A 24,177-nucleotide genomic window follows, 5' to 3' on the forward strand; every position below is an offset into this window, starting at 1 on the left:
TTTCTCAATCTCTACTTGTATTCTTTCAAATAAAGGTTGACTTGAAGCCTGCAGCCAAATTAACTTAAATCAGTATGTGAACTTCATCCCATATCCCTATTTTTGCACCTTTTTGCTTCCTTAGTTTTGCAAGGTCACAATGCTGCCATGACAGTGGAAGCCATAGCTAGCATAATTCTTCTGACTAAGCAACCATATTCTTTGAACTGTTGACCAGCCTTCCTATAATTCCTGTCTGTCTCTCACCCTTCCATAACACCTGTTCTTATGCACTGTGAATTTTCTTCAAAGCTTGCTTTCTGATTACCATTCTTGCCTGAGTTTCCTTTCTCTTCCTTTTCTGTTTATTTTTACCACATAGAGGGGGACACCATTCCTAATAGGGATGACTCCCCCTACTGGAGAAAGGCAGGGTTTTCAACTTGCAATGTCGTCTCCAGAGGGACAGTTAGGTCTTCATGTTTTTGTGTGTGTGGAGAGAAATGCTTGCTTGAGTGGTTGTTTTGTGTAAATTGTCCCTTTGTCTAGTCCTTCCTTCATCATGTTTGCTAGATCATCTGAGTAAGTTTTTTCACTGTGTTTTCCTGGTTGGCTGCCCCCCTTCTTCATTTCTTTATTTTAAAGTTTTGTTCTCGCCCTCCACCCTTCCATCCCACCCTCTCCATTTTGTATCCCACAGATTGGTGGAAACACAGACATATATTGAAGGGCCAGGAGAGGAAATAGGAACCCCGTGGTTTCTTTATATCCTAGGACCACTTCTCAGTCCTTTCGCTGCCTCTGTGCAAATTTTAATCCAAGCCAAACTGGCAGCTTCCCTTTCCTTACAGAACCTGGATTGGAAACTCCTTAGTACCTAAGCAGCAGGATGCTTCATGCCACCACACCAGTTCAACCAAGCAGTGTCACGTGTGTCCCTATATAACATAGATACTACTTTAACTAGCAATGAATTAATTTCCATGACCTAATTTAAGCAAGATTTTCTCTCCTGAGATTTTTTACTAAACCTTGTAACTTGACAGTAATCTCTTTGGGAGATTCTTTTGCCTGTGACCATCACTGTGTTCCCAAGAATGTTGCTTAGTAATCCCCATGACTGTAATTCTAATAGATTTCTTAAAACTTTTATTTATTTGTGTTTAGGTTTACTAACGGAGTGTTCCAATAATCAGAGAGACAGTAATGAGATTAAACAACGGCTGATTCAAAGTTGCCTTGACAAAGAATGTAACCTCGAGTCTTTGTGGCAGTTCAATAAGATAAAAATGGTTCACAATAAAGATCTGGAAGAAGAATTCGTCGCAAAGAGGTGAATTGTGCTTATATGAAGAGAAATTAATCCATTTTATTTTATCATATTTGTCTTCCATCCTTACTCCCAATAAGTTTATATGTGGTGTTTTCTCACTGTATTCTAAAAACAATTACATGAAAAAGAGAGAGAGACTGACTTGCCCAAACCCACGTAGTGAGCCCTTTCATGGTCTTCTCCATTCCAGATCCAACACGCTTGTCCATTACATGTGCAAAAGCTATAGGAGCCCTATCAGAAAAATCAAACACACACATAACTAGCTATCCATAGTCATAATTGAACACAGATGCTGAAGTTTAGTTCTGGTTTCTCCTAGTCCCATGGGCTTAGGCAATTCCTTCTCCAGTCCTGAGCCATACACATTGGACTGCGTGATGTGACTCTCTAGGCCACCTGCCTTCCCTTTTGTTTCACCCCCCCCCCCCCGCATCCTGAACCACATATGCTAAGCTCCATTCTGCAGGAAATACATGCCCATTCATCCTGAATCATCCACCTCTTTGAAACTCACATGGTTCAATGGGTTGTAATAACAAGATTAACAGTATTACATTTTTTTCAGTTTTAGAGATAGGCAGCAGCTTTACTCATCAGACCAGACTCTTTCTTGGATATAAAACAATCCATGGCATGTAGAAGAGCCATCATACTAAAACAGCCAATTACAATGTACTAAAGAAAACCATCAACTATTAAGCAACCATCCATTTGCAATGTGGTCAGGGCCAGATTGTTACCTTTTCTTGCAAGTGGGTATAAAGAAAATCAAATACACCAGTATTATGAAATTGCTTATAATCTAATAAAGTGAAGAAGCATTTATCTGAAATGTATATAATTATTTGGAAATGTGTATAATGTGTTATTTTTTATTGCTAGGACTAAGTTGCGTGAAGCAGGAAGGCAAGATAAAGAAACATCTAGCTTTTTACTTGTCTCTAACAAGGAAGTCTCAAACATTTGTCAGAATGGCCTGCACACTGGTCATTCCAAGAAAGAACAACTAAAAATTATGAAGGAACTTGGAAATCCTCAACTTGGCATATATTTATTCAGACACATTGATGTTGCTCTGAATTATGCATCCGAACACTCAATCCCAATAGAAAATATCATTATTTTCAGGGTAAGTTTTATACAGAAATGGTAAATGCTAGGCAAGTGTGTAGCATGAGGAGTCGTTTTGTGTCCAAATCTTTTATCCCAATGATTATTTTTTTCTGACTATAATGCGTTTTTGTATGCAGAAGCCAAATTTAGGTTGCTAGGTAGGATGCTGAAAGTCGGGACCGTTCTCTGAAATGCTACTAGCTCCATGCGCAAGGCCAGCTAGACAGGTGCAGCTTTATAGTCTCAATGCGTGGGTCAGACGTGGTGTTGGGAGGAGCAGTTTGGATTTGTTAAGCGCTGAGTGTGTTCCAGTCACAACAAAGAGGTAATTACAGGCCATCTTCAAACTGAGTGAAAAAGTGGTCCTCATTCATAATGTAACACAGAAATACCTTCAGATAATAGTGGTTAGTATACCTCAGATTCATACACATTTTTACTAAACTCTTAAGAATTTATATTTTCATTTCCTATGCAGGATTTAAATATCTTTCATTTCGACAAGTGTTATGTCTACTCCAGCTATTAAGTTTTTATACTGAAGCCTCTATGGTTGAGTGATAAGATCACATACTGTTTTTTTAAAGAAACCCTCCATCTGAACTCAGAATATAGGAGTGCATTCTTGATATTTGTCTGTGGTGTATATTTTATTTTCATGTTTGTTAACTCACAGTTCATTATTTTACATTGACTTTTTTTTAAAAAGTTATATGCTCTTAAGGGGAGTGGAACTTTTTTCTGTGTTTAAAAAGCACTTTGTTCCATATACTTACTTCATAGGAAAAGATGTCCAGCTAGGTAACTGAATGCAATTATATGAGCATTTTACTGAAAATAACTCTGTTTTCTTTTATTTAATCTGATAGGTTCTCTTAGGAAAAGTGAAAAAAATTCAGCCTCCTAAAGGCAAGAAGAAAGTTGCTTTGGATCCCACTCCAAAATTTGATTGCCACATGTCCAGAGTTCATCCTTCAGTTAAGGATTCATTGGAGGACCAGGCCATTGGTTCTTTGGTAGGGAATCCTTAACTTTTGCACACTAATCAGATGTCATATTTCATTATGCTCGTTGTGTTCTTGAAACTTTGTTCTTTTATTTTTAATTTTTATATTCTATTATTAATTTTTTATTATGAGTGCAGAATACAACTTAAAAATAGTACAATCATCAGAGGCTGCTGCAAAACTAGAAAACTGTTTTGTAAAAGTTGTAAAACATGCTGGAACGCCCACCTTAATAAAGTCTTTGCCCAACACCCAAAAGACACGTTGACACCAAACTATCTTCTCTGAAAGGGGCACTCCATAACTGAGACCCCATGACAGGGAAGGTCCCCTCTCTGGAGGAGGTCTTCAGATGAAGAAGGAAGGAATGGTATTTACTGTTGCTATTGGGTTGTGATGGGATTTGAAATGTGAAAAAAAACACAGACTCTGACCTGATCATTTTGCAGCCATCGAAGTTCTGAAAGCAGACCCACAAAGAGCACATCATAGTTTAAGGTGATAAAAAGCACTCCTGACCACAGTCTGCACTTGCTAGTATTAACTCTAGAAACACTACCAATCTGCAAACTTGGTGCTTTAGGGGGAGTGCATTTCCACCCATAGCATGTCTCCCAAACCACAGCGCCCTCATCTTCGAAGATTTAAGTATAAGATAGCCCTTATTGCAGGTGGCACACTGCTTTTTTTCAGTGGACCTGCAGATCTCTATCCCCAAATTTATGACAATCATGTAGGTTTGCCTCTGAAGACGGTTTGGAAACTTTAGCTAGTGCAGAATTTGAAAGCAGCTTGCTCACCTGAGCAAGAGGGTTTGAGCATATTACACCGATCCTGGTCCAACTGCGCTGGCTACCAATTAGTTTCTGGGCCCTATTCAGAGTGCTGGTTTGGACCTATAAAGCCTTAAATGGCCCAGGACCGCAATACTTCAAGGACCGCCTCTTCCCATATGAACCTACCCAGACCCTGAGATCATCTTTTGAGGTCCTTCATGTGCCTCCACAATAGATCCAGAGGGTGGCAACATGAGAGCAGGCATTTTTTGCAGTGGCTCCCTGTCAGGAATTCTCTCCCCAGCGAGGTTTGCCTAGCACCTTCATTATACACCTTTAGGCGCCAGGCAAAAACAATCCTTTGACCAGGCCTTTGGTTGATTGACATCATATGCCTTTTAAATGTGTTGGGGGGCTATTGTGGTGTTCTTGTTTTTATGCATTTTGTGGTTTTATATTCTAGTTTTATCCTAGGAGCCAGTATTAGAAACTGAGTTATGAAAGCTAGGAGCTAAATGGCACCTTAAACCTAGGTTACGGGTGCAACAACAGAATGTCTAGGCACACTTTTTTATAACAAGAATACAAAGCTGAAAATGAATGAACTGCAGCTAAAATATTATGTTCATTTTTCACATGATCTAGTCCTTCTGTTACTCACCCCCCCCCTAATAGTCTAAAGAAGGTCTCTTCTCCAGAGAGTAGCTGGAAGTGGAGAGGCAGAAAAAGGGCCTCCTTTCCTTCCATGCTGCAGTTTCAGTCTGACATCTTGGGCGCAGTACAGTGGTGCCTCGTAAGACGAAATTAATCCGTTCCGCGAGTCTCTTCGTCTAGCAGTTTTTTCGTCTTGCGAAGCAACCCTATTAGCGGATTAGCACTATTAGCGGCTTAGCGGCTATTAAAGGCTTAGCGGATTAGCGGCTAAAAGGCTATTAGCGGCTTAGCGGCATAGAAAAAGGGGGGAAGCGGGGGAAATCGGAACACTTGCAAGACGTTTTCGTCTTGCAAAGCAAGTCCATAGGGAAAATCGTCTTGCGAAGCAGCTCAAAAACGGAAAACCCTTTCGTCTAGCGGGTTTTCCGTCTTGCGAGGCATTCGTCTTGCGGGGCACCACTGTACTGCGCCCAGAGCTCAGAAACTGCTTGCGCTAATGAAATTCTCTGTCGCAAAATGCACTTAGAACAATGGGAGTTTCAAACACTGCTGGGAACCGCCCTGAGACCTGTTGGTATAGAACAGCATGTAAATTTAATAAATAAAATAAAATAATAGACTATTTTGGCCACTTGTACGGATACAAAGTTAACTAGCTGAAGTTGGGGGCAATGTCCATAGGGCATGGGCCAATATTCACCCACCATACAGACTGGCCGCTAAAGTGGAAAAAGATGATGTACTTGGGTCTCTCCATTTCTAGGTAAAATTCAGTATGGAAGAAACACTTGTTAAAATATAGGCAGGCCTAGACCTAGAACACTGAGCCAGTCTAACAATAATCCTATGGACAATAAACATAATTAAAAAGAACATTCTGGCCAGACTGGTATATGTGCTTAGGGGCCTCCCACTCCCCCCCCCCCCCGCACTGGAAATACTTCATTCCAACTGATGTATTTTAAAAATTGTGAGCTGCAAACAGACCTCACCTGGCATATACCAAACTACAGCTCCCAATGACAGACTTATAAGTATTATCTAATTGCACAAGTTCCATAATGGCCACAGGAAGCAGATTATGAAATCCCACAGTAGGCAGATGAACTAGATTTAGTCAGCTAAACAGCTGGGCAGCACTAGACTCTAAGCAACTGGGAAACTCTGCAACATAAACTCCCATCATAGCTGCTATTGCACAAGCCTGGCTGGCAATAGCAAACCAAATGCACTTTGGCCCATTTGCCCACCTTGCCATCAGACGCAGTCCACATATAACAGCCAAAAATCTTGACTTAAGAAAAGCATGGTCAGAGTGAGTATCTCTCACAGAACATACATAATTTTTTTTGTATGGTGTCTTTTCACAGTTCAAGTCCATGCTCCAGGCAATGGGGGACCCTGAGATTTAGTGTCTCGTACTCTACCAATTGAGCTAACGTCAGAAAATGCACAACTAAGTGGAACAACTTCCACATAAATCACAAGATCTAAAGTAAAGATAATATAATAAAGATAATAAAATATATGAGCAAAATTTGGCCCAGATGTCCTGAGTGCAGCAGACACACCAGATCTCTTGCAAACACCACATACCATCACCTCAGGAAAACTCAGTAAGTCCCTATACACATTAGTATGTAATACACTAAGGCCAATTAGACATAACTGCACAGTGGGGAAAAGACCTGTGTTGTATCAAATCAGGTACCCATGACATTAGACTTAGAAAATATTCCTCCAGGCTTACAGGACATCAACACATCTTGGATGCATGGACCTAACATCCACAGATCATTGCTGTTGATGTAAATCATGGGTAGGCAAACTAAGACCCGGATCCGGCCCAATCACCTTCTAAATCTGGCCCACAGATGGTCCACATGAGTAGAATGTGTCCTTTTATTTCAAATGCATCTCTGCCCTGTAATCAAACCCTTTGGGGCAGAAGTACAGACTAGAATTAACTTGGTTCCGGACAAATCCCTCTTACATAGGAGGCGCCAGCATAATAATTGGCTACATACCTGCCAGGAAGGCAGGTTTCATTGAGCCATGCTCACAGCAAAATGAATAACCCTCCCAACATTGAAAGCCCAAGCCACACCAGGCACAGAGAACTGGATACAAGACCTACACAAGAGAAAATTCTCTTTTAAGAGATTTGGAGGACCATTTGAGAACTTTTCACCAAGTAGTACCTATAGCCAGAAGAAGTGGGAGACATAACAAAGAGATGGAAACTTGTCCAGTTCAACAGTTCATAATCTGGGGCTCAGAGCATTGACACCCATTTATCGCCACCTTTATCTGAGCACATGAGCCTGAACAGTGAATAACTTGCCAAACAACCAAACACCAGAAATTAAAAAGTCGTAAAAAGAATAACGAAGGGGTGTGTGTGTGTTTGTAACTGAAATCCAATGTGCAAATACCAGAATGGAAGGGGGTGAGTTTGGACCAGGCCATCATCTCTCACGGGATGTGGATGTCTGCATATGGCTAAAGAGTTTTGTGTGATGATTGTAACAGCTTGGGGGTTGATTTCATTCTAACCAGCTTGCTTTTACAATAGCATTTCATGATTTTGGTAGCAATTGCTTTATAGCAGGGATGTCCAACCAGTAGATTGCGGGTTCCTTGTCGTGTACAAAAAGTTACAAGGGGGGGGGAGCTTATAAATCCACCCACCCCACGCACGCTCCTCCCTCCAATGACAGTGGGTAGATCACTGCCAGTTTTTTTTATATACTGGGGGTAGATTGCAGTCTCTTGGGAGTTGGACGTGCCTGCTTTATAGTTGTGAATTCATACAGACAGGGATAATGCTTCTGTAATTGATTTAGTCGGACTCCTTTGTGGTGCTAAGTGCACACAGCCCTCTTGCTTCTGGCGGGACTGACAACTGGGATGGGGGCAGTTCAGGAAACTGCTGCAGGAAGCAGGATGACTTACTATTTTGATTACTATAATGCATTGCATATGGGACTGCCTTTGAAGGTGGTTCAGAAGTTTCAGTTGCTGCAGAATATGTTCCTTTTAGTATTAGAGCATTACAAGCACATGACAGTACTGTTCTCATCTTTACTGGCTACTAGTCTGTTTCATTTACCCATTCAAAGTGCTGGTGTTATGACCATTTAAGCCTGTCAAGGCTTGAGAACTTGGTATCTGAAGAATCAGCTCTTCACCTATGTGCTAACTAAAGGCTCTGGTGCTGAGTGCATTGCAAGCCCTACCTTTATAACCCCAGAGCGGACCTGACTGGGCCAAACCTTCACTCAGGTCAACTTGGGAGCCTGGAAGCCCAGTTTTATTGCTGATAGGCTCCTGAGTTCTTGCGGGAATTTTGGCACAGGAAGACAGAGTTATGTCTTCTGTGTTAGAGGCCGGAAATGTTGACTGTGCAGCTGAGCTGCAAAGACTGCTCTCAGTAAGATAGGGAACAGGTATATATAAATAAAAAAATTAAATTTAAAAAAAAATTCTACCCTTTTCAGAGTTTAAGGCAGCTTATAATCAAATATTGAAATTGCAATAAAATAACTAGTAATTCAAGCTCTTCCATTAAATATTTGAATGTTTCCATAATAACTATAGTGTTCGATTTTATATTTTTTTCTTTAATTTTAGTTTTGTATTATGTTATAAATGGAAGGAGAGATTTTTTTTTTTAAGTAGTGGATGTTTTACAAGTCAATTTTGCTGAAATATGACCAAAACCTAAAGTTATTTTAGCAGACTTTGTCTAGGATGCAATTTTACTAATCCTGCAAGTGATATTCTAGTGATATTTTTCATATTTGCAGATATATTTTTATGAATACAATGAACATTCAAAACCAGTGGACAAGCCTAGGCAGTGCCTTCCATACGCAGTAATAGAAGTAAAACGCATTAATCAGAAAAATGCAACTGTCTCTGCTTCAACACCTTTGCAGTGCAGACCTCAAAAATTGCCTAAGCATGTGGGTAAGCTGATTTTATAAATGTGTATTTCATATTCTTAAATTAATACACATGTCTGTTTCCGCCCCCTCCCATTTTGTATGACCCTAACCCTAACCATGCTTTTAGATGCTTCTCTATGCTACAGTGGCACTGGGCTTTGCTCACCTGTGAAACATCGTTTGTTTGTTTGTTTGTTATTGCCCTAAGGTCCCTGGGCAGGTTACAGCATTAAAATACAATATTGAAAACAATTCAAAACAGCTTATAGCCATAAAAATAAGATGGGCCCTGAAAACATACATATTTCGAGTGTCAAAAGCAAGGGTCTTCCGAATTCTCCGAAACCAGATGCACCTCCATGGGGAGGGAGTTCCACAGCGTAGGGCCCACTACAGATAATGCCCTCTACCGGCCTACCCCGACCCCGAGTCTTTGACAAACCATGGGTTAATGTGAATGCAGCTGTTTCCTCAAGTCTTTGTCTATTTAGATTGCCTTTTTTTTCTTGTGTCCTTCAGCTATTCTGTTTCTCTACCAATTCCCCCTGCCTGCCTAGCCCTGTACTCGTCTCGCCTCTCTTCCTGGCGACAAGGTTTAGCTTTTTCTGTCCTTAGATCTAGAGTGGTCTTCAAAATAAAATTAAAAATCCCCTTTTATTGCTTTCACCTGTCTTCTCTTGCAATTCTTTCCTTTAGGCAGCAATCCTAAGTACACTTATTTGGGAGGAATTCCTGTTGAAGCCATTGGAACTTACTTCTGAGTAAACATACATACATACACACACACACCTTATTTTTGCCTCCTGGTATTCCTCCCTATTTATGATCCTGCTGCCTATTCCAGCTGAGGGAAACTTCTGGCATAATTAGGCTTGTCAGGCCTCCCCAGTTGGCTTGCAACACGGCTTTGGACAGGCCACACCCACCCGTCGCTAAACTGATGTATGTTGCCACGCATGGCACTGGTAAAGCCATGGCAGCAAGTGCTCCCAGTTGTGCCTTTGCAACCACAGCTTGAATTTGATGTTGTATAAATCTCTGGTGAAAGCAGCATGACTTGCATATGGTGCCAAATTAAAAAGGCAGGATGCAGGCCATGGCTACAGATGGATCATTGTGAGTGCACTCTTAAGTCATTCACTCCAGTTGTTCCTTTCCCATGCCTGATCTCAGATGCTCTCTAGCCTTTCTCCCCTTCTTCTCTTCCCGTCTACTCTCCTTGTCCGTGTAGCTGTTCCTTCCTTAAAGTCAGTCTACGCAAAGTTGTTTTCCATCCAGACTGACCTTTATCCTCACAGAATGTTGTGAATGTTCAGTTTGTTCTTTTTAAAAAGAAGATTAATGGTTTGTTGAAGTGTTAGGCACATCAATTTGTCAAGTTTCAGTTGCTCAGTAGCCAATACTTTGCAACTGTTCTTTGATGTCATAGGAAGCATCACTCCCAGAACTGCCACATTTTAACCTGAAGATACTGCACATAGTTTGGTCAAAAATACCTTCACAACCCTATACTTTAATCTGTTTCCTTGTATTTACAGGAAGAGGAAGAAGACTACCACTGGAAAACTGTACACGAGTGACAAGGATAGGCAAAAGCCAACTCATCTATGAACATTTCAGAAAGCCCACGATAGGCTGTGCAGTAAACTCAGAAAATAATGCATCTCCTTCATTTTCTGGAGGCCAACAGAAGTGGAACAGCTCTATAGTTGAAACCCAAATGAAGCCCAAATCTACTGGAAGGTGGGATTCCCCACATATAGAAACAAAGGAAATTAATCTTCATTGTTCCCCTGATCTGGATGTCAGCAGAAATGTTAGAAGTGCCAATATTAAAAACTCTTCTTTGAAAACTCATCCTGAAGTTTCTCCTGCCTGTGATACCGGCTCAAGTACTGTAATTACTTCAAAACTGATTAAGGATCCAAGGTTAAAAAAAAGGGAACAAGTCCTAGAGAAGCAAAATGGAGAAGCAATCTTGGAGAAGCAATCTTCACAGTGTGAGAAGGAGCTGGACTATAACTTGGAAATGAAAGTATCTGCTACTCTAAGCATGCCATATCCTGCAACTGAGAATTTTCTTCTTAACTCCAAGAATGCAGTTGGTCAGAAGCAATATATGGAGAAAACATATTGGGAAGAAAATTTGGAAGGGACTATATTACCATCTGTGTTAAACAGAAATAAAGATTCCCCAGTGAATGGTGAGCAAGGGTTAAGTAGTGTCAACAAAAACATTTTGGGTTCTCAGAATACTGATACAGATCACTGTTTGAAAACCTATGTAGGTGATAGTTCTTTAAAATCAAAGGTCTGCAAAACTAACAATTCAGACAGAACCCTTATGGAAGATGTAAGAGGAGAAAAAGGAACAAGACATTCAAAATTGCCCTCATTACACCGAAATCCTTCTAAAACATTGATTAATGAATGGAAATTTCCAGACCAAAATCCAGAAAGTGCAGCATTTGGCAATTATAAGATGGGAGGAGAAATGGAGAGCCAATTACAAGAAGATGATGCTTACATTTCTGAAATGCATTGCTCAACCAATTTGGATACAAAATGTGCTCAAAACAATTTTACTTCATCAGAGGAAGAACAGAATGATAGTGCTAACAGTTGTAGTCTCCAAGATTACACATTACAGTCTGAAGTTTGTAAAAAACTGCAGATTTCTGAAAAGGTTATGGGAGAAGTCTGGGATGAAGATCTCAGTGAGCAGTCTATAGACAATCAAATGGATGCAGAGAATTTTGAACAAAATGGGTGCCATGCGGTGACAGAATTTGAAAAATTCAATAAGATTGAAGCACCTGTAATCATTAATAAACCAATATATACAGCATGTGAAGTAGCAAACAGCTCAGTAGGTGAAAAAGACTACTGTACTATAGAGAAAGTAAAAGATAATTCTATCGGAGAGAGAATCGTGCATCAATCCCCAGCTCCCTGTGGAAGTGACACAGTAATGAGAGATTTTAATGGGAAAAGTGTGTGTCTTCCTGAGTCAGTTTCATTGGATAAAAATATTTTTAGAGATAGCAAAGAATGTCTTCTTTCCTCAGGAATATTTGTTGATAAACAAAGGAACTGTAAAACAAACACCGCAGCAAGTACCAGTGATTTTGATCAAATTTACACAAGCGAGTTGGAAGAAAAAGGTAAAAGAGATACCCCTACAATGCAGATGCCTTCCTCAACAGAAAGTTCAGCAGAGGAAACATCAGAAAAAGAAGATTCTGTCAAGGAGGACTGGATAAGTGATATAAAATGCTGTATAGAGACTTCAAGGAAGCCTGAAATTTTGGATTCAGAAAGCTCAGATTCTGACTTTAACTTCAGTGGTCAAGGTAGAGGCTCAACAACAGAAGGAAAGCTGATAAACAATAGCAAAGAAAAATGTGAAGACCTAGATAACCAAGCATTTCTAACTAAAGGTACAGACATGGTGACTTATCAAGAAAAACATTGCACTGCCTCTGTGATAAGTACCTCTGTTCCTGTACCTTTGGAGAATATAAAGGATATAGAATTAAAAAACCCTCAATCTCAGTCTGAGATTTCAGGTCTTTCAAATGCAAATTTTGAAGAGTTGAACAGTAATTCCTCTTGTGAAGATGATAGTCTAGAAGTATTTGAACAGGATTTAGAGGTAAATGACCAGAACCTGAACGTTGTTAGTGACTTTGAAAATACATTAGGAGAGTGTAAAAAATGTATCTCCACATCACAGAAGCCATGTAAAAATGGAAACTATTGGGAGAAAAGGGATGTGTATCATTATTTACAAGAGCGTATGGATTGGGATAGTCTCTTAGAAAAACCTAGTCAGAGTACAAAGGTTTCTGGAAAGCCCTCTGTGGAAGAGAATAAAAATGATTCGGAAGAAAAACCTGAATTGTTTGTATGTCCTGACCTGCAGATTACAATCACCAACATAATTCAGCCAAAACTGAATTCCCCTCATAGCTCTTTCAGAATGAAGACAGATATGGGGAAATGTTCAGGACATAAAAAGGATATGAAATGGTTGCAGGAGAAAAATACCAAACATCACAGAAGGAAAGAACAGAGCAATTCAGAAGAGTATATATTTTCTTCATCGTCCAAGGGACAAGTTGAAACATTTGTGCAGTCTGAAGAGTATATTAAGAATGTTTTGAATACTCTTAACACTCAAGCATTGTTATGTAAAAACAAACATCTTTCTCAAAAAATAGATGGAGCAATGTTTCACTTGAGAAAAGCACATCGAAGGGTTCAGAAATCTTTAAAAATATTAGCAAAAGCTGGAAGGAAAAAATCAAGTGAATCATCAGAATCATGTGAAGTCCTACAATGTGGATCCTCATCTAGCTGCGTTTCAGATATGCCTTGTAGCTGTGATAACATGAGAAATGCAAAACTAACTAAACTTCAAACAGCCTCCGAGAAATCTACTAGCTTAGATACCATGGAATTGAAAAGTACAAAGCCAAGCAGTGACAAACACATTATGAGCAATGAGCAGAAGATTCATTTAAATGTCATCTCTGGATATAATACCCAAGAAAATGTAAGTACCAGCATGGTAAGCACAGAGCATGACATCAGCTCTGAAGTTAATAGATGTACAAGCAAAGATAGTGCAAAACATTTGAATACAGCTGTGGAGGAAAAGGAGTCATGTGTCAATCAAGAAGACAAAAGAAAAGATGAAAGGACTTGTGACTCTGATATCAAGGCAAGTGCAATTAAACTTGCCACGCCAGTTCAAGCGGCATTAAAATCTCCTGCAAAAGTGAACATTTTAAAACCAGATAATATTTCCATAAGGCTGGAAAATGTTTTTTCTGATGAAAACGAAGCTCTGGAAATAGCCCCAGCACCGCAAATAAAGATAAGTTTGAGTGCCAAAGCTTCATCCAATGATTATAAACTGTCTCCTGTGTCCTTGGAAAACAACTGTTTTTCAAATGAACCTTTTAATAACTGCAGAGACCTCAGTCATTACATCAAACATCCAGAAGTAGGGTTTGAACAAAAATCCCTTGATTTTATCATTAAAATATCAGAGATCTTGAAAAAGGCAGATGAAACCACATCTTTGAATGTATTACTTGAACAACTTATATTTTGCAGAAGCGTTCTTCCCTCCTTTGTTAGAGCTTTTGAAAAAAAGCAGGAATGCTCTTCTGAACATGTCTTGGTTTCGAGGGAGATACTTGAGAGTACTGAAAGAAGGATGCAGACTATTAATAAATTGAAACCTTCTGCTATAGAATCCCTGATTGAACTACAGATTATAATGGAAACCATTGAATTCATTGAAAATAAGAAGAGACTTATAGAAGGTGTACCAACCTTCCGAAGCTTGCTTTGGTATGATGATTCACTGTGTAGTGAGTTGTTTGGTGGGGAGTCAGGTTACCAACAACAATCAAATTTCTATCCTGCTTTTCAGAGAAGACTAGAATACAATGCTCTTAATGAGTTACAATTCCATCACAAACAATTAGTGGATGCCTTTAATAACACAAGATGGGAACATAATTCTTACTATTCCTTCTTGAAGTTGAGGCGAGAAATAAAGGAATGTGAACAAGCAATGAAAAGCAATTACAATTGCTCTGATTTTTTCCTTTCTGTCCCATATGTTTGTGGAGCTAACTTTGGAGATACTCTTGATGACTTAGAACATGCAAGAAAAAATACAGTAGATTTGATAAACAAATCTAAAACTCCTGGCATTAATCTGAGGGCAGAAAAGGAAGAGCATCTTTGGGTCATAATGGATATTATTGCTACAAAAGTAGAATTCATAAAAACCTGTGAAGATGTGAATATAAAAGCATCACTGTTTGGACTTGAGCACATATTTTTTGATGCTGCTAAAAGTCTTGCTTGGACAGAAAAAGTTAAGTTTATAAATGGAGATTTTAAAGGTGAGGAAAGACAAGCAATCAAAATAAATGAAGCTGACCTATCTAAGCTCTATGAGACTTACCAGCTTATGATAGAGGAGTTTGGAAGAAGAAACTTCAGCGGTGCTGTTGAAGAACAGACTTTCAAGAAATCTTCAGTGGACTCTAGCAATTGTGAAATGGCAAGCAAGCAACAAGAGGCAAATTATTGTATTACAAAGTCCCTTATTCTACGCCAGGATATTGGTTGTATTGGTGAAATATTAGATGAAGTGCAGTCTTCAGATACTGAGAGATTACAACAGCTCCTGTGCAGATGTACAGAGCATATGGAAATGTTGAAACAGTATTTTCAGATTTTACAGGAAGAGAGTGACAGTGTTTTGATCACAAAAGAAAATGTGCTGGGATTCTTGAAAAGTGGTGGCATAAATCCTACCATTTTGAAACCAGAAGCTGTTGAAGTGTATGCTGAAATGACAATGGTATATGAAACAGTTCTTTTTCTCCAAAACTCAATAGCAAGAAGAGTAGATAAACCAAGATTTCGAAGTTTATTATGGTTTGATACATCACTTACACCTGAACTTTTAAGATGTCAAGAAAAAATGGCTTCCTTCTCTTACCGGAAAGGCAACCTTATAGAAATTATAGACTCTTCCATCTCTGAACTTCAGAATGAGTGGAAAGCTATTCATGGCTTCTCAAAAAATTTGAATTGCTCGTATGCGCTTCATCTTTTCTCAAGGGAGCTTAAAGAACTTTCAGAAACTAAAAATGCGCTACAAACATCGAAGTCCTTCAGTTCTATGTGCGTCAACTTGGTACCATATACTATAAGTTTAAACTATGGAAGCACTGTGTCTGAACTAGAATACAACTACAATCAGTTTTCTTCACTTCTTGACAAATTGATGATGTGTGAAAGGAAGGATTTAGGAAAAATGGCTCACGTTATGAAAATAATGAAGACTATTGAGCATATGAAGTTTATCTGTTCTAAACAGGAAAAGTCACCTTTGCCGCTGGTTATATATCAAATGGTTAAAAACTGGAGAAAAACTTGCGAGTTGAAAAGACAAGGTCTGGATACCACTGAAGAACATAGCACCAAACACAGTATGTGGAACAGTGGCCCACCAGCTTCCCAGGCCTCAGATTCCCAGTCTCAACACAAAAGACCTGCCAGTATTGCTTCAGAAGATTGTTCCAGTTCATCTGAGGAGACGAGTGATTCCTCGCGTACAAAAAAGATAAAGGTAAAACCACTTGGCTCCACTTCTGTTTTTAAAGAATGATATAGTGACAATGATACATACTTTTATTTGGTTCTAAATATATTTAATGTATTATTTTTGTTCACAAATGTGGTGATAGAATTCTTCAAAAATGCTGCAAGCATTACACATGGCTACTAGTCACAATGTACAGTGGTACCTTGGGTTAAGTACTTAATTCGTTCCAGAGGTCCGTTCTTAACCTGAAACTGTTCTTAACCTGAAGCACCACTTTAGCTAATGGGGCCTCCCGCTGCTGCTGCGCCACCGGAGCACGATTTCTGTTCTCATCCTGAAGCAAAGTTCTTAACCCGAAGCACTATTTCTGGGTTAGCGGAGTCTGTAACCTGAAGCGTATGTAACCCAAGGTATCACTGTATGTATATTGCCCAGCATTTGCAATATTTCTTATAAACACTGCCTCTGATACTGGAAATTGTATTGTGGCGACTAGTGACCGCTTATGTCTTAACTAAGCTTTTTATGGGAAGATGGGTAGTATTAGTGGCATTCCAGAAACATTAAGGGCACATTAAATTACCGAATATTTCAAATAGGGATGTTGCAAATATTCAAACAGAGCTTGCCAAAAATGTAGGATTGATGGGAGCAGGGCTGTCCCAGCCTTCCCCACTGCCCAACACCAAAACTCCTTGTTGGGGCATGGAAAGGATGTAGGAAGTGGCAAACAATCCTCAGGTCCTGCGGGATTATATTTTCCCACAAAGGACTGGGACTACTGCAGTCTCGTTCCTCATGAGAAAAGATGTTATGCTAAGGTATCAAAAGTGCCCTCTACTGCCTGCCTGCTTTCCATGTTCCGCCCGACCCAAGGTATATTGTTAGACCCCTGGAGTGATGCAAGTCATCCTTTGTATCTTTCTGAGTGCATTCCAGGTCTTTGTGAGGATTTAAATAGAACAGTCTCAAAGAGGTCAAGCCTTTGGAAACATTTAGTCTGAATCTGTCTAAAAGTACCGTAAATTTCGCTCCAAAACATGCACTTTTTTGCTCCGAGAAAGTAAGGGAAAATGCCTGTGCGTGTTAAGGAGCGAATGCACGGATCAGAGCCATGGCTGCCGTCAGTCAGGCAAAGCGGGAGCCACTTACACGCTTTACGAGGCTCTCACTTTGCTTTCTTTAAAGCGACCTGGAGCCAGGAAGGAGGGAGCCGCTTACACGGGAGGAGGGACAGACGCTAGCAAAGGTCTGCACGCTCTCTAAACAGAGCAATGAGGCTGCAGAGAGACGGCAGGAAAGATAAAATTTAAGCAACCAGCAGCAAAATAAAACCAACCTCGAGTTCTGAGCCACGCAGTGAAAACCAGGAAGTAAAAAAAAAGGCTGGGGAGGGAATGAGGGAGAGGGGAAAACTTCGCAAATCCCCCGCGTCTCAGCTGATCGGCTGGGCTGGAGCAGATTGTTTTCAGGCAGGATAGATTTGAGCATTGTCTGGGTCCTAGTGCCCCTACCGCTTTTTTGTGCTCTATTCTATTGCTGCTGGTGGTTGCTTATCATTCAGGCTGCAAGGAGGAGCACTAATGGCGAATCCCCTGCAATCCAAGTCCTCCTCACTTGCTCAAATCTATTCTGCCTCAAAACAAGGAGCGGAAGGAAAAGGCTGCAAACTGTTAAATGGAAAAAACCCAGGCACAGGGCAAATACCTTAAGTATACCTTTAAAGCAACAGTGCTCTTTCCCTCCCTCCTCCCCGCGGAAAAGCTCCTTGTCCCTTGAGTTCTTTTCCTTCCCTCCCCACTTAAAACGTGGTTACAAAGCACGGATCCACATGGATCCTCAGGATTTTTGCATTGGGCTACCCCAAACTCACTGTCAGATCACATGTCTGTGGCCACAGCATGAACCATAAAAATCATACATCCACTGTTTCATTTAGAATATTTTTTCCTCGTTTTCCTCCTCTAAAAACTACATGCGTGTTATGGTCAGATGCGTGTTATAGAGCGAAAAATACGGTAATCCATAAACATCATCATCATAGGCCATGGCATCATTCAGAAAAATAACAAAAGGAAAAACAGCAATAACCATAAAAAGAAAAAGTAATCGCATAGTGAATGAGTTTTGGTCTAGGCTCACCTGGAAAGTAGAAGTGTGCACGGACACGAAAGCTCATACCAGTAACAAACTTGGTCTCTAAGGTGCTACTGGAAGGAATTTTTTTATCTGGATAGTAGAGCATTGGATCAATGTTGTGTAAGGCCACCATAAGGAACATTATTACGGTTTTGTAAAACCAAATAAAATAATCTGGTGTCACAAACTAGCCCACATACTATTGCAGTTATGGAGGTTTGAAGAGGTTTCCTCCTGCCTTTAAGTGTATGATTAATATACAATTAAACACTTGTATCTGAAGATACTACTAAGAAGGGAAATGTTTTTCCTCCCCCTTTTATTAAAGATTTTCTTGGGTTATAAAAGTACATGCCTCTCTATTTTCAGATCATAAAGTTCTTTTTCGGATCAGTTATATTCGATGTGAGAAATTGATATTGTATATAGTATAGGGACGCGGGTGGCGCTGTGGGCTAAAGCCTCAACGCCTAGGGCTTGCCGATCGAAAGGTCGGCGGTTCGAATCCCCGCGGCGGGGTGCGCTTCCGCTGTTCGGTCCCAGCGCCTGCCCACCTAGCAGTTCGAAAGCACCTCCGGGTGCAAGTAGATAAATAGGTACCGCTTACCAGCGGGAAGGTAAACGGCGTTCCGTGTGCGGCTCTGGCTCGCCAGAGCAGCGATGTCACGCTGGCCACGTGACCCGGAAGTGTCCCCGGACAGCGCTGGCCCCCGGCCAATAAATGTGAGATGGGCGCACAAACCCCACAGTCTGTCAAGACTGGCCCGTTCGGGCAGGGGTACCTTTACCTTTACCTATAGTATAAGGTGGGGGCAGGAGGGAGTTAGTAAACTTAACTTCTTTTACATAGTGTATGTGCAAGGCTAAGGGAAATATATGCACAACTGGAATTAGCAAGGAAATTTACATCAGTGGTACCATTACTTCTAGTTAAGAAGTTTTGTTTTGCAGAACTGAAATAGAGAATATAATCATTCCTTTGTTTCATAAAAATAATACACCACTTGTAGAAAGAAGAAAACAACCCTCAAAGTGATTTGTAAAATCAATAACAGTGTTTCCCAGACTTGGGTCTCCAGCTGTTTTTGGACTACAAATCCCATCCTCCCTAGCTAGCAGGGCCAGTGGTAAGGAATAATGGGAACAGAGTCTCATGATCCAATCTAAAGTCTTGTCCAACAGCACAAAACGCTTTCCCATTGTTTTTACAATTTTATAGAACTTACAGAAAAGTGTTAAAAGAATTAACTTGCATAATATACTTACATCGGTTTGTTTTCCTATTTTAATTTATTAGATTGCTGATTCACTGATGACAACCACAGAAAAGATAAATGAAGATGAAAATAGCAGGAATTTAAGGTATACATAGTAAAACAGTAACAAAATACCAGTGCCTAGTGGACCTATTTGAAACGTGTTCCTTCTATAACTTTTCATACAAATTTTGTGGATCAGGCCTTTCTCAGTGTTAGAACTTTATATAGAGGATTTCTATCGCACTGTTCAACCAAAAAGGCTCCCAGGCCTTTCATGCTATCAGCTGGAACTATATCGCGTATGTTTGTAAATCACCACTTGCAACAACAGCTTTCTAAGCCATCAATCAATATATGGAACTCTGGAAATTATCCTTTAGATTATATTGCTAGATTGTTTAATTCCATCTGTTTACCTTATTTCTATGAGTTATACTTTTTATGTTTAGATTATTTTATTTTTTATTCTGTTTTGGTTTGTACTTGTATTTTGAAAACCCAATAAAAAATTACTTATTTATTGAATTTATAAACCGCCCTATATCCAAGGTGTCAGGGCAGTTTACAGAACAAAACCAGAATATAAAACCACAAAATATATAATCAAAATAAAAGCAACAACCCAATAAGCACCCCCCCAAACCTCGCTTTTTTAAAGGGCATAGGATTTAAAAATGATTTTAAAAAACAAAATGCCACCGGAAAGGCAACCAGGGTGGCTTACATAGAAACAATTAAACTAAGACAGTTCTTTCCCCCAGGCTTAAAATCTAAAAGACCAACCACAAAACTCAGATACTGCACCTTAAATAGTACTTTTTTAAATAAAAAGCAGCTGGGACGGAAACAGTTCAGGGACAGGTCTTTCAGAGGTGAGGGAAAGTCCCTGTTTCTCATCTCTCCTACTGTGGCAGGGTACTGTAATGGCTGATTCTACATGACTGTTGAAGGAAAGAAGACAGTATTTGGCATATAATGTGCACATATCTAAAAAGACTTCTAATTACTGTTATTTGATACACATTTAGAACAGAATGTAAGCAGAGAGGTGGACATGAAATGCAGATGAGTATAGACAGTGGTATTTAAATTATTAACAGTGACAATTCACAAAAATAGTTGTGTTGCTGATAGGACATCCTGGCATTGGAAAGCCAATTAATGCATGCCTTACAGACAGTACATGTACGTACTGTCTCCCCACATGAACCCTGTGCCATCGCAGATTTGTTTCAAAGGGTTGAGGGAAATGCCAGAACAGATTTAGGGGGTACACACTGAGAGAAAAGAAAGTTCCTTTGCACAGTAAAAAGTCTTGCATTGATGGAACACATGGGTTGATTTTTCCCTGCATTTTTGATATGCCATATTTTTTTTAACCAGCTGCCAAAGTAGCCTTTCACGTGAAATTCCTTGTGGACCTTGGTTAAAATAAACTCCGCTATCCACGTTTATACAGCCAAGTTGTTCATTTGAATATCATCATATAGATCTGGTCAAGAAACAGCCTCCTTTGTTTTTTAAAAGTCATTCTCTTCATAAAACGTAACCTGAGAAAACATTATCTCTGAGGATTCATATGTTTTTCTTGAAAGAAATTTCATTCTTGAACAACCAGATAGATAACTTGAATTTTAAGCAAAATATTCACATTTTTGTTTCTGTTCTCCTGTTACATGATTTGTGTGCTCTTGTATGGAAGAAACTTGTGTTGTCTGTGGGAAGGTCTGCTGAACAGTATTGGATCTAGTATTAGATCTTCACGAAATCTAAAGTTGATGAAACATACTTCTGAGAGGTCTTTAGCCTGTCTTGTTTTTGCTTTTTACTTCTATAAATTCCATCTAGTAAATGCCTTTTAAAACGTTTCCCTTATTTGGAGGTAGACATTCCCTACACCCTTTGAGGGATTAAGATTTGGGGATTGGACATAACATTTGAATATTCTGCACACGTAGACCAATAAGTTTCTCTCACATACACCTTGAGTAAATTGTTCAGGGTCATTAAAACAAAAAGAGATTGTGAAGAGCTCCAAAAGGACCCCTCCAAACTGAGTGAAAGGCCAGTAAAATTGCAAGTGCAATTGAATGTAAACAATTGTAAAGCAATAGATGTTGGGCGGGGGGGGCACTTTATTTCTCATTTACACTGGCAGTGACAAATCAGGAACAAGAATTTGAGGTTGACACAGTATGTAGCAGCAGCAAAAAAGTTAATTTCTATGATAGGGATCATTAAGAAAGGAATTAAATCTGCTGATAATGTGATGTGATATGATATGATAAATGATATGATATGATATAATGTGATTATACAAATCTGGTGTGACCACTTTTGGAGTACTGTGTACTGTTCTATTCTGGTCACCTCACCTCAAAAAACATATTGTAGAGTTGGGGAAGGTTCAGAAAAGTGCAACCCAAATCACCAAAGGGATGGAGCAACTCCCCTATGAAGAAAGGCAGCAGTATTTGGGGCTTTTTAGTTTGAGAAAAGGGGAGTAAGAGGTTATATGATGGAAGTTTTTAAAATTACGGCATGGAGAAATTGGATAGAGAAAAGTTTTTCTGTCTTGTACACAACACTAGAATTCATTGATATCTAATGAAGCTCTGCGTTTGAAAATTCAGGACAGATCAAAGACATTTATTCTCTGTGTAGTATGTTCACTCCCATAGGAGGCAGTGATGGCTACTAGATTGTTTGGCTTTAAAAGGGAATCAGACAAATTCATGGAGAAGAGGGCTATGAAAGGCTACTAGCCATGATAGCTTTGCTTCCACAGTTGGAGGCAGCAATCTTTCTGAATGCCAGTTGCTGGAAACCACAGGAGGGGAGAGTGCTTTTATGCTCAAATCTTACTTGCTGGTTTCCCACAGATGTCTAATTGGCCACTGTGTGTATAGGATGCTGGACTAGATTAACCATTGGTCTGAGCCAGCTGGCTTTTCTCATGTTTTTATCAAGCTAACACACGTTTTTATTTGATTATGATAACCCATGTCCAGATCATTTGATGAATCTAGTAACCCACAATATTAGCTACCCACACCTTTTCTTTTCCATTATTCACGCTTAAGACAGCTGGAGAATAGTGATGCTCTGTTTCCACCTTGAAATGTTAGTATTGAAACAAAATATATTACAAGATTATAAAAATAGGGACCAAGCAAATGTTTAGAAATAAATACATAAACAATTTATGTTTTTGTGCATCGAGTAAATTCAGATCAGGTCCTAATTCTAATAGAACATTGATATTCTTGTGTTTAAAAAAATCACTTAAAAAAAAAGTTTGATTTTTGTTTTGCAGAGTGAGCGGAAAATATAATTTCCCCAAAGAGAAAGAACTACAGTTAAGCATATCAACAGACAATATGTGGAATAAAAAACCTGGCAATTTGAGAGAGACAGGACCAATCTCACCTTCACAGTTAAAAGTTGCTTATCCCTGTGAAAGCATTCAATCTTCACCAAATGCCTCAGAACCAAAGTTCATTTGTTCAAACACATTAGCTGGTCAGCAGAATCTAACAGATCTAAAAGATTTCAACCAGAGCGGCTGGAATGCAAAAGACCCTGACCAAGAATATATTGCATCCCACAATGAGGGAGGTGAAAGTCTTTCTTTACCTTCAGTGACAGTTGAGTTATTACAACAATCTCCTGAAAACTCTCCTACTAGAGAAGATGCTAATTCTGTGTTGGGTACGCTAAATGAGCACCATAACTTAAAATCAGATGCCCTGAGAGATGCTTCACATTTAATGCCTGAATGTAGCACAGCTTTGAGTTCACCTCTAAAATCTGATCGAAACGAAGCGGAATGTGGACAGGAAAGAAATGTGACCCCCAACTGCACAACCCCATATAATTTAGATTCCACAGTGATGACAGAACTAAATAAAGCCATGGAATTGGAGCATTTGCAGATGGAACCATCGTACAGTGAAAATAACAAAACTAAATTTTCACCTTTAAATCAAAATGAACATATTGAGGAAGCCTCTCAGTTGCAGAGTTCTCCTGTGCATATTTATGGTGCAGTTTATCCTTATTCCTCTTGGTACTTATACCAAAATCATTGCAATACTCACTCAGTAACTCAGGCATACCAAGAATTAAATTCCTGTGAAATGAATCCCCTGACACATGGCATGTCCACAGCTACAAGCATAGTGTATAACACAGAGTCTAGTATGTTTTGTTCACAGACTTTTAGTCATTTCAGTGTTGGAGACTCACAAAGGTTTAACTTAGCCCAAACCTATCCAATGTATGGTTATTTCAGTTCTGCCATGGCCTTTCCATATAGCAATTGGCAACAGCCATCATGGTATACAGAAAATCAGCCTTGGACACAAGTTGCTTTTCCGTATCCTTCCAATAACGGCTCAGAAGGTTATGTAGGAACTACATAATAGGAACTACATACATACAGTAGGAACTAAAGCAATTTTTAAAATGAGCGTGTGTGTTTTTTTAAAGTGGTATTTAGTTTCCCATTAGTATGTGTCTAGTAAAAATCTAGTAAGATCAACATGATACATTTGACATGAGTCAGATGCTTAAATACCTTTTTGTGAATCAACCAAGTAATATCGAGCCAGTGCAACGCATGCATGGTTCTGGGGGGCATTTCCATATGAACCAGCCCTTGGAGGCATGTTGAACACCATAGCTGTTACTTTATCGTATTCTTTTAGCTTTCATTCCTTTAAAAGCAGTCCTGACCTAGACCTTGGACTAATGTATCCTAGGAGAGTGGTTTAAGAATTTTTTTTAAGCCCTGAAGGAAATAAACTTTATTTGAAAGTTAA

General features: G+C 39.5%; 1 protein-coding gene across 1 annotated transcript in view; it reads left to right on the forward strand.

Annotated features, from left to right (window-relative positions):
* Nucleotides 1–24,177, forward strand: part of TEX15 (testis expressed 15, meiosis and synapsis associated) — a 33,512-nt gene extending 9,335 nt beyond the window's left edge. Inside the window, exons 3-9 of the mRNA XM_082204457.1 lie at nucleotides 1,147–1,312; nucleotides 2,198–2,444; nucleotides 3,298–3,444; nucleotides 8,675–8,837; nucleotides 10,354–15,980; nucleotides 19,393–19,457; nucleotides 22,671–24,177. Of these exons, the coding sequence (XP_082060583.1) occupies nucleotides 1,147–1,312; nucleotides 2,198–2,444; nucleotides 3,298–3,444; nucleotides 8,675–8,837; nucleotides 10,354–15,980; nucleotides 19,393–19,457; nucleotides 22,671–23,778 (7,523 nt within the window). The 3' untranslated portion in view covers nucleotides 23,779–24,177. The remainder of the gene's footprint in view (nucleotides 1–1,146; nucleotides 1,313–2,197; nucleotides 2,445–3,297; nucleotides 3,445–8,674; nucleotides 8,838–10,353; nucleotides 15,981–19,392; nucleotides 19,458–22,670) is intronic.

The sequence above is a fragment of the Podarcis vaucheri genome (assembly GCF_965113315.1).
Source record: "Podarcis vaucheri genome assembly, chromosome: 17".
Lineage (NCBI taxonomy): Eukaryota > Metazoa > Chordata > Lepidosauria > Squamata > Lacertidae > Podarcis > Podarcis vaucheri.